Here is an 11,209-nt window from a genome sequence, read left to right on the forward strand (position 1 = left end):
CGAAAATACCAGAAGTAGCAAATTTAGCAGCTGCAACAAAATCCAAACTTCTCCGTTAGCCATCCGAAATCACCCCGAGGCCCCCGGGACCTCAACCAAAAGCACAAACATATCCTAATACCTTATACAAACTTGTTCTAATCATCAAAACACCCCAAACAACATCAAATCATCCCATACACATAGGATTCAAGCCTAAGTTTCTAAAATCTTCCGAATTCCGCTTTTGATCAAAAATCCAACCAAACCACGTCCGAATAACCTGAATTTTTTGCACACACATCCCAAATGACACAACGAAGCTACTGCAACTCTCAGAATTCCATTCCGACCCCTATATCAAAATCTCGCCTACCAACCGGAAATCGCCAAAATATCAACTTCGCCAATTCAAGCCTAAACCTTCCACGGACTTCCAAAATGCATTCCGATCACGCTCCTAAGTCCCAAATCACCTGACGGAGCTAACCAAATCATAAAAATTTCGATCCGAGATCATATACAAACAAGTCAAATCTTGGTCAAACCTTTCAAATTTCAAGCTTCAAACTGGGAAGCATTCTTCCAAATTCATTCTGATTACCCTTGAAAACCAAAACCAACGATTTACATAAGTCATAATACATCACACGGGGCTAGTCACGCCCGAGAACTGGTGAGCAAAGTGCAAAAGCTCAAAACGGCCGGTCGGGTCGTTACACATCCAATGACTCTTCAACAAAAGTGATGAACCACATTTGCATCTCAGATTGCAACTTCTTTGCGAGTTCTACTGTCTCATTAATCCCATTACCTCTTGTCCAAGTTCCAGTTACTGCCAAAACAATCGAAGGATTCTTAATAGAAGTTTTTGATGATTGATATATTGGAGAGCTTTTCAATGATGCTGATTGAGTTCCGCTGTTCTGATTTGTTACAAGAGAGACAATTTCAAGATCAGTTGCCAGAGCAGCTTTCACCCAAAGAAGTGATGATTTTGGTTGCTCCATTATCATATTTTCATTAGATTTTTGCACACCACAATTGCTGGTAATTGATTCAACAACATTTGTTGATTTCACTATATCTTCATAAATTGACATGAAACGATCAATAGTTGGTAGACGGTTTTTTGAGTTGGATGTTGAGCGTAGATCTGAAAACATACTCAAATTTCTCACGACAGTCTCACCGGAAAGGGCCTCTTCCAAGGCTTCAACTGCAGCTGTTAAAGCAATTATTCTCCTTTGCATAGCCTCCTTTCCAAGCTTAGTGAGTTCAGACGACACGGAATTTAGTGATGTACTTCCAGCAGTCCACTTCTTCTCATGAACTGAATGACTGGAGCTACATTGTTAGGCTTTTCAGTGTCAGGGGAATTTTCAGCAACACCAGATTTTACTTTCCTTCACTTCCAAAATCATCAGCATGACTACTTACATCACTCAGACGCCTCGAAATAGCAGCCTGAGTTCTCAAAATTGCCCGAATATCCAATTTTTTCTTTGAGAAAACCTTCTCTGTTTGTTCAAAAGAGTCACCAATACTCGTTGTTCCTTTATCCCAATTCTTCCTACTCGATTTACCGGACCCCACAATCGCCTCAAAAACTTTAGAAATTCCAGCAGCAATAGCAGCCATTTTCTTCTTCTCGGACGAATCAATAGTAGGTGAAACCTTAACAGCACCAGACAACCGTCGTCCAGGCGACAAAGACATCCTTCTCGCCACTAATATACTCCTTTGCCTTCTCGTTGTTGTAGGCGACGGCTGCCTGTACCTTGACGGCACTATAATAGCTGCTTCTTTTGCTGTGCTCCTATTCTCTTCTTTCGCAGCCGCCAAACTTGGTACAACACATTTTGATGGCACTGGTGATGTCGATCTCTTCACTTTAACGGTCGGTGATGGATCCCTTTCACCACTCCCCACATTCTTCTTCCCTGCTGATACTGACCTTTGCTTTGCTGATGCTGGAGACGAAAATCTCCTCGTTTGATGAACATTTTTAGAAGATTTTTTCTTCAAATCGTCCTTAATTTCAACATTTTCTTTTGGTGAAAGTACTTCTCTAACCCTAACTTTTTGCTTCCCATCATTTGGAACCAGGCCAGAACCCGACTCTGTTCTTCTATTTTCTAACTAATAAACAGAAATAGGATCCGAATCTGAAACGGGCTGGATGAGAAACCCCCCATTTGAAATTTTAGCAACTAAGGGTTCAGGCGACACGATGAAGCCATGGAGGCTGGCAATAGGTCGGAGGTTCACAGCGCGTGGAACAGGAGGGGAATCAAAGGTAAACCGGTCAACATGAGCGAATTGACCTAGCTGAAGTTGGTTAGTGAGGATGAGATCAGTGTCGCGGTTAGAGAGAGAGACGTAAGTGGAGTTGAGTGAGTCCGAGAGTTGTACATAAAAGTCGTGGTGTGGCCAGAGTGAATCGAAAGTGGAAAGCGCTGGGACGATTTCAATAACTTGAAGGAACGGCGTCGGTGGTCGCCAGTGACACGTGCACCGATGTTCATGGATTGGAGTAGATTTAGTAGACTTCCAGGAGTAAGAGTCGCCATTGCAGCAATAAATATATGAATTCAGAGGAAAAGGGGGTTTTAATTTTTAGGAATTTCGAAAAATTTATTGGAGAGATTTGCAGAGAGAATTTGAGGTGGAGTGGGTTGCGAGGGGGGAGTTGAGGAAGAAGAGGAAGTGGCCGTTATGGCCGGCCATTGATTTCAGTTTTTTATTTCATTATTTATTAAAATAGGACTCCTAATAGACCTTAGTTTCTTTCTATGGTTAACTTAACTTAACATGGTGTAAACACCCGGTGCGGGTAAGTTTTTTCCCTCAGGTAATTGGTTGACAAAACCTTTTCAAGAATACTCTAGAAGATATTTAACTTCCTAGTTCTCAAAATGAATGGGAAATAGACATTGATTCCTTGATTTCATTTTAATACAATGAACATTGTCAAAGATATCTAAACTAATTTGGCTAGCAGCTTGGAACTGTTTGATCTCCTCTTGCATTAAGATCCAAGGCAAATGTATTTTAATTTTGTTGCTGTCAAAGACAAGTTCTGAAAATTTTATAGTAGTAATTTTAAAGAAACTATTTTCTTGACAACTTGGTGTTTTTTTAAAATATACTTTGATTTGGAATTGTAGAACACTATTTGGCCTATTGCGAACAAGTTCAAGAATTTGAAACTTTGTGCAGATGATATACTTTTGACACTGGTTAATTATTGTAAGTAGAGATGGTATTATTTTGTGAACTGGTTAATATTGCCATGTGATCTGGAGGCCACGGGTTCGAGCCATGTAAATAGCTTCTTGCAGAAATGTAGGATAAAACTACGTACAATAGACCCTTGTGGTTCAGCCCTTCCCCAAACTCTGCGCATAGCCGGATCTTAGTGCACCGAGCTGCCCTTTCTTAATATTGTTGTGATAGTAGACGTATTTAGTATTGTTTACCAAAAAGGGACAACTGTCTGTGGGGCAGGGGGGTTGCCAAATAGAGAGAGAGAGAGACAAACGTTCTTGCCTTATCCTTCACATACAAAACTAACGCAAATACCTGGTTCAAAAAGCACCAAGTAATACATCCTACTCACAATTTATACAAGAAACTTTCCAGTCCTCAAATGCCCACATCAATCTTCTCACCTTCATCCAAACTCATCTCTCTGATCAAACTGCCCTCATATCTCTTCAACTACTTGCCACTAATCATCTTTACTTTGGCAAGCCTTTTACCAACATTTTCTTTCTTCTGTTTGCTCACAGCTCCGTTACAATGGCTGATTACATCACAAATACTAGAAGGAATTCCAATACACAGTTATTACAAGAACTTGAAGCACTGAGTGAAACACTCTATCAGCCAAACACTTCTTCAACTAGTACAACCCGAAGAACTGCCTCCCTTGTCCTCCCTCGAACATCTGTCCCTCCAATTGCTATCGCTGATGATCCGATAACCAGTGCTAAAAATGATGACAGTGTCATCAATCCTAAGCCAAGGTCGAGGCGCATGTCATTGTCGCCATGGCGTTCTCGTCCAAAGCTGGACATTGAGAGCGAGGACAATACTATCCAACAGAGCAGCAGCACCAAGTCATTGAAGAAGTTCGATAGCAAAGCCGAGTCCAACTCCGAGAAAAAAGGCCTATGGAACTGGAAACCAATTCGGGCTCTCGCTCACATTGGTAAGCAAAAGCTAAGCTGTTTGTTCTCAGTTGAAATCGTCACGGTTCAGGGACTGCCTGCATCCATGAACGGGCTTAGGCTATCAGTTTGTGTTAGAAAAAAGGAAACCAAAGAAGGAGCAGTACAAACCATGCCATCCAGAGTTTCACAGGGAGCTGCTGATTTTGAAGAGACTCTTTTCATTAGGTGTCATGTTTACTATACCCCAGCTACTACTACTGGTAGTAGTGGAAGTCGCTTTAAATTCGAGCCGCGTCCATTTTTGATATATGTGTTTGCTGTGGATGCAGAGGAGCTTGATTTTGGAAAGAACTTAGTGGATTTGAGTGAAATGATTCAGGAGTCTATAGAAAAGAGCTTTGAAGGCAACCGAATTCGCCAATGGGATACGAGTTATCCTCTTTTAGGGAAGGCCAAGGGGGGAGAGCTAGTTCTCAAATTGGGATTTCAGATCATGGAGAAAGATGGTGGAATTGGAATTTACAGCCAGGCTGAGGGGCAAAAGACAGGGAAAAATGCGAACTATTCGTCGTCGTCATCATCATCTTTTGCTCGAAAGCAATCCAAAACATCTTTTAGTGTCCCAAGTCCAAGAATGACTAGCCTAAGTTCATCTAATTGGACTCCTTCACAAACAGGAACAACACCAAATCTTCAAGGAATTGATGAGCTGAATCTAGATGCTGAGCCTGAAAAGGAACCAGAGTCAAAAGCAGAGGATCTTGATCTCCCGGAGTTTGATGTTGTGGACAAAGGAGTTGAAATTCAAGATAAAGATGAAGCTAAAAAAGAAGTGGAAGTAAAAGAAGAAGAGGAAGAAGCAGAAGAAGAAGAAGAAGAAGAGCAATCTGAAGGAAATTCTGATAAAAGATCGGTATCAAGTCATGAGGTTGTTAAGGAGATTGTGCATGATCAGCACCATCTGACTAGATTGTCAGAACTTGATTCCATTGCTCAGCAAATCAAAGCTCTTGAATCCATGTTTAAAAATGAAAATCAAGTCAAGACAGAGGATGACGACTCTGAATCGCAAAGGTTGGATGCAGATGAGGAAAATGTGACAAGGGAATTTCTTCAGATGCTCGAAGATTCAGGTGGCGCTAATCAGTTCAAGACGGATCAACAAGAAACCCCCACATTAAAGCTGCAAGGAGGAGATGAAAATAGCAAAAAGAGAGAATCAGTCATATTTATACCAGATCTTGGAAAAGGGTTGGGTTGTGTAGTTCAAACAAGGAACGGAGGTTTCTTGGCGGCCATGAATCCTCTTAATACTGTTGTTTCTAGAAAAGACACCCCAAAACTTGCAATGCAGATATCAAAACCATTTGTTTTTCCATCAATTTTGTCGTCTATGAATGGATTTGAAATATTTCAGAGGATGGCAGCTATTGGGATGGAAGAATTTACATCCAAGATCTTATCGATGATGCCAATGGAAGAACTCGTGGGTAAGACAGCAGAGCAGATAGCTTTTGAAGGTATTGCTTCAGCTATTATTCAAGGGAGGAACAAAGAAGTAGGTGCCAGCTCAACTGCTGCTCGTACAGTTGCAGCAGTGAAATCGATGGCAACAGCGATGAACACAAGCCGAAATGAGAGGATTTCTACAGGGATTTGGAATATCAGTGATGAACCGTTGACAGTGGACGAAATTCTTGCATTCACACTGCAGAAAATGGAGGCAATGACAATCGAAGCCCTGAAAATTCAGGCAGATATCGCGGAAGAAGAGGCCCCTTTTGACGTTTCCCCACATTTAGCAAACAAGAAAGATGATCATGGTCATTCACTGGAGTCCGCAGTTCCTCTTGAAGATTGGGAAAAAGATGACAAAAACGATAATGTAGTGATATCTGTTGTGCTTCAACTGAGGGATCCATTGAGGCAGTTCGAGGCAGTTGGAGGACCTATGATAGCACTGATTCAAGCAGTTCATATCGATGAGAAAACTAATGACATCGACGAGGAAAAGAAGTTTAAAATAGCATGTTTAGCGATTGGCGGATTGAGAGTTGGAAGCGGAGAAAAGAAGAATGCATGGGACACAGAAAAGCAGAGATTGACTGCAATGCAGTGGCTGGTGGCTTATGGACTTGGTAAAATGGGGAAGAAAGTAAAGAAAGGTTCAGCAGTAAAAGGCCAACATTTGCTATGGAGCATATCATCACGTGTAATGGCAGATATGTGGCTCAAGTCAATAAGAAATCCAGATATCAAGTTCATCATGTAGACAGCAAGGGTATAAATCATTTTTCGTCATTCTTTCCACATTCCAAAAAGAAATAAGCAACAAATAGTTGTTAATGTTTGCATTTGTTCTTGATGTGTAGATCTATTCCATTTCTTGTAGGAAATACTGAAGTGCTGCATCAGATTTCTTTAGTAACTAGATGGGAGTGCCCATGCTATGCACGGGCGTGGGCATGGTATCTTTGTTTGTGTTTTTTCATAGATCCTTCAAAGGTTATTCAAGATTGTAAATGAGATTAATTTTGTCTTTCTACAAGTAATAAGGAAGCTGTCAATTTATAATTTGACATGGTCGTTAATTGTTTGGTACTTTGAATGGTCATTTCATGATAAAGTTACGTATTTTTCTGTGAACAATTAATCATCCTGATGTATTCTACTTGGATAGGATAATTGATGATTTCGAATGTATGACAAAACATCCTTACACTTGGCTTAAATCACTTTACTTGGGAAGTTATCAAATCCATTTGGAGAGGTATATCCCCGTTTGAATTCAATCTTGGTTTAAGTAAAACAAACCAACATCATGAGCATATTAAAACACAAGCAGATTGTCTAAGACATTGATAGAATTGGAAAGTAGATGCACAGTCTGCTGCTAAATTGTGCCTATGACTGACTATCAGATTTTTATGTAATAATTCCCTTGAGTACCTGAACTCTCTATGCATCTGAATTTTCTGAAGCCAACAAAAAGTAGTAGAAGATTATCTACTAAAAGCCACTTGTACGAGTCTTATGCTTATACATTTGCGTGTAGATGACCAAGCCAGACATTGTGATGCTGAAAACACAAAAAAATATTCAGGAGGAATCTCCTTCCAATTTAGAAATGAGGAGTAAAGTAGGGTTTCCATTGTGCATTTGAGCAATGAAAGAATGTGGTAGTTCAAGTTCTGTTTTGATAATGGCCTTTGACAAATGGAGCAGTATCAACTTTGAAAGGAAACTTTATGACCAAAAGAAATATCTTCTGCCAAAATGTATTTCACTACTATGTGAAACTAGTGCATCAGCAGAATATGTTGCAGGATTTTGTAAGGACATGAATCTATTATGCTGCTGTAAATGAGAAAGACAAAAGCAGGTGGATCCCGTATCGTTAAGAATATAACTCTTGAACTTATATCTAGCACTGGAATGAATTGTCAATAATATTATGGTGCTTTACTAAGGAAAGGACTACAAAGCTGCAAAAAGCCTGGATTATAATATAAGAGCTTAGCCTCTAAAATTGTCGCGGAATTCCTTCTAAATCAGAACATTGGAAAAATAAATAATACTATCAATTTTCTTAACATCTTTTAGGGGAATGCTTATTTGCAAATGAAATAGATCAGCTTTGGCACTTCATCTTTAAATTTTTGGATAGGTGAATCTAATGACACACACTTCTTGCAGAAGAGTGCATAAAGTATTGGTATTTCTTGTTTTACGACAACCAACCGACACCCTAATGTCTTTCTTTAAGCTCTCATATGTTAGAAAACAAGTAGCCACGCCATCTCATAAGACTAAGGAAAGGTAGTACTAAACAACTTTTGAAGTTTTCAGATGATTTAAACAAAATACTGACTTGAGCAATGCTTTAGTACAACTTCTACCTATACAAGGTTCAGTGGTATAGGTGACACAATCCTACTACGTGAGTGGAGAAGTAGTTTTGTCTCACTTGCTGATCTTCCTTTGCTCCGATGCAGATCCATCTCGATACTTGCTGATATGTTATACATTGTCGTCGTGCCCTCTACTAAATACTTGGTCATCCAAGTGAACTGCAATGTCAAAATCGGTTTGTAAAAAATAAGCACAAATTCACAGGCCTGAGAGATATTCCTTTCTGTTGGAGTTTCTTAATAGAGCAAAGAGATAAAACATAGCTATTGAATGTAGACAGAATGCGCAAAGCTCTATATACTGTTGGACTAGGGCTGTGCTCTGGGACATGTAGTAGAAAAATAAAAGGGAATATACCCAACTTGAACTAGAAATAGCCGGTGGAGGTATAATGTAGGCATAATTTATGTATTATATATGTATAATCAATGTGTAATTTATGTATATGACCAGAAAAAATAAACAAGTATACCTCCACCGGCTTTAATCCTTGTTTCCTTACACAGTTGCCGCTGACACTTCTGCTTTGCACACAGCAGAAAAATTCTGCTTTGCTTTAGCCAACACTTCGACAATTTTTGGTGAAACTTCTGCTTCGCATACAATGGTGCCGGAAATGGTTCCACCGGCGGCGACCTGCCCACTGCTCTGCAACTGTCTCACCGATTCACGAACGAGCTTTGAAGCTCGAAGTTGAATTCCCGGATGTGAAGTTCGAATTCGTGGATGAAAAATTGATAAAGGTGAATATAACTTGTGTATTTGAGCTAGAAATCACTGTCAAGCATTCGTTTGTTAGATTGGATTGAAGGATTGAACTGAAATACCTGTCTGCCAATTTTGTATATTACCTCGTCCAAGTATTTCCAAAGATTCTAACCACACCACCAAAAAAATCTAATTTTTGGCTTTGTTTTATGAAGGGAGTATGCTGTTTTACTATTTTACCAGAACAGGATGTAAATAAGACTTTATGGCTAAGCCCGGTAAATAGTTTTTTATATATTACTGAAAGATTTTTTAACTTATTCAAAGATATAGTTAAACATTATAAAAAATCTGAGTCAACTATAAATGTTTTACACAAAAAGAAAAAGTTAAAATTTTCTGAATATTCGTTCTAAACCATTTTAGGAAACAAAAAAAGATTCTTGCTTGGTTTCATTAAAAAATATTAAAGAATAAAACATAGAGTGCTCGATGGTTGTCAAATTATCATTGCCATCATTCACCAACTCCAGTAAGAGAGTGAAAAAGTTAAAAGTAACAAGGAAAAAAAAAAAGCATTACCTGGTTAAATTAAATCTAATTACACCAACCATGCCGTGTGTAATTGGTAGTATCCTGTATTTGTAAAAATAATTTTGGAGAATATAAAATAACGTATAAACAGAAATGAAAAACAGAAACAAAATTTAATTCGAGCCCACTGAATTTACACTGTTTCCTTAACGAATTTAATCCTCTCCTAGTACCCAATGTTGTGGATTATTTCCTCCCAGGATAGAACGAATTACACACTGGTGCAGCGGTACTTCAAATCTCAGTGTTTCAGCAAACACAAAGATCGGTAGCAAATCACATTTACTGTTGCTTTCTTTTCAGTTAAAACAATGCAGAAGGAAGGAGGGGAACTCAGAAATTCGTATGTAAAATCTGAGAGAATGGACTACAATTTATAGCCCCAACCTGCTGAGTTCAAATGAAGAGTTGTAACTCTTCATAGGTCAGTTACGTAAAACGGCCATAACGTAAATGACCATTTACGCAAATTAAAACGGGTAGAGGAAACATTTTCCTTTACAAAAAACGGACAGTCAATGAAACGGATAATTTGGATTATTAATCTTTCGTTACAGATACGGATTACGTTAATCTTTACTATTAACAAATAAATTTGGTCCAAAAAATTAATCAATCAATAGATCATTTGACCAAATCCGACTCCGAATCCAAATCCGAATCCGAAGCCGAAGTCGTGCCGAGCGACGACGACGACGGCGCGAGGCTTGCCTTCTTCTTAACTCTTTAAGATCTATAAGAAGAGCAATTGTATATATACCCATCAAAAATATTTTCCTCTTCCAATATGGGACAATGTCCCATTGTCAAGTAGGGAAACTTAAAATTTTCATTTTCCCTCCATTTCCCATTCATCCTCTTTTAAGCCTATTTTAGCATAAAAACTCAACAATAAATCTCCCACATGAATGGGGAATGGACATATCACGGAAATATGCATGAAAAACTGTCTGATTCGCAAGCATGGATTAATCGCATCTGGATAAGTAGGTGTCCCTTTGAACTTTCCGTAGTGAACTTATGTCGGATATACTCGGTCAATCGGTAGATTTGATATCTTTGAACCGTCGAACTTTGGTGTATGCCTAGACAACCATAAGTCACACAATCAACCCTTAACTGTCTTTGGTTCTCATTGTTGTGTTCGTTTCAGCCATGAATATCGCCTGGTTTCATAAGTGTGTAGAGAACTGGCCTTACAAAATTCTCCTTGAAGCGGCTAACACTCCACACTTACATAGGTGATTCCTAAATGTGTCATCCCGTAGATACACTATTTGATATATCCCGTATCAAATTTAGAAATCATTAAAAAGACTTAATGATTTATCCTTAGTACTGAACATTGTCTCATCACGAGAATGGACCAAAATTTTAGTTGACAATGTTGAACCGTCATTAATGACTTTGTTTGATCTCTTTGAACCTAGATATTGGGATCTTCAGTCTTCTAGGTAGAGTTACCGCCACAATGACTTTTTCTCGACCATAGTCCCATTCCCCTCGATGATTTCTAACTACCTCTCTAGTTAGGCCTTTTGTAAGTGGATCCGACACATTATCACTTGACTTTACGTAGTCAATTGTGATATTCCTCTAGAGAGTAGTTGCCTAACGGTTTTATGTCTTCGTCATATATGACGAGATTTACCGTTATACATAACGCTCCTAGCCCTTCCAATTGCCGCTTGACTATCGCAATGTATGCATATTGGTGCCAATGGTTTGGGCCAAAATGGAATGTCTTCCAAGAAATTCTGGAGCCATTCAGCTTCTCACCGGCTTTATCTAAGGTTATGAACTCAGCCTCCATTGTAGAGCGGGCAATACAAGTTTGT

General features: G+C 39.1%; 1 protein-coding gene, 1 long non-coding RNA gene and 1 pseudogene across 4 annotated transcripts; 1 reads left to right on the forward strand and 2 right to left on the reverse strand.

The window, feature by feature from the left end:
- Window positions 1-695: 695 nt before the first annotated feature.
- Window positions 696-2,552, reverse strand: LOC109208199 (annotated as a pseudogene).
- A 1,035-nt stretch (window positions 2,553-3,587) lies between these two features.
- On the forward strand, window positions 3,588-7,505 carry LOC109208207 (protein PLASTID MOVEMENT IMPAIRED 1). Of its 3 annotated transcripts, none has more exons than XM_019371272.1 (2): window positions 3,588-6,438; window positions 7,213-7,505. In XM_019371272.1, exon 1 carries the CDS (start codon window positions 3,784-3,786, stop codon window positions 6,427-6,429), a length of 2,646 nt encoding a protein of 881 aa, XP_019226817.1. In that variant the 5' UTR covers window positions 3,588-3,783; the 3' UTR covers window positions 6,430-6,438; window positions 7,213-7,505. The 3 variants fall into 3 exon arrangements, with proteins under 3 accessions (XP_019226817.1, XP_019226816.1, XP_019226815.1); XM_019371271.1 differs by lacking the exon at window positions 7,213-7,505 and adding an exon at window positions 6,530-6,736; XM_019371270.1 differs by lacking the exon at window positions 7,213-7,505 and adding an exon at window positions 6,550-6,736.
- A 432-nt stretch (window positions 7,506-7,937) lies between these two features.
- Window positions 7,938-8,980, reverse strand: LOC109208208. The gene is made up of 2 exons (XR_002065115.1): window positions 8,542-8,980; window positions 7,938-8,227 (listed from the first exon to the last, which is right to left on the reverse strand). It is a non-coding gene; the product is annotated as an uncharacterized LOC109208208 (long non-coding RNA).
- Between the last annotated feature and the right edge of the window lie 2,229 nt (window positions 8,981-11,209).

The sequence above is a fragment of the Nicotiana attenuata genome, unplaced genomic scaffold (assembly GCF_001879085.1).
Source record: "Nicotiana attenuata strain UT unplaced genomic scaffold, NIATTr2, whole genome shotgun sequence".
NCBI lineage: Eukaryota > Viridiplantae > Streptophyta > Magnoliopsida > Solanales > Solanaceae > Nicotiana > Nicotiana attenuata.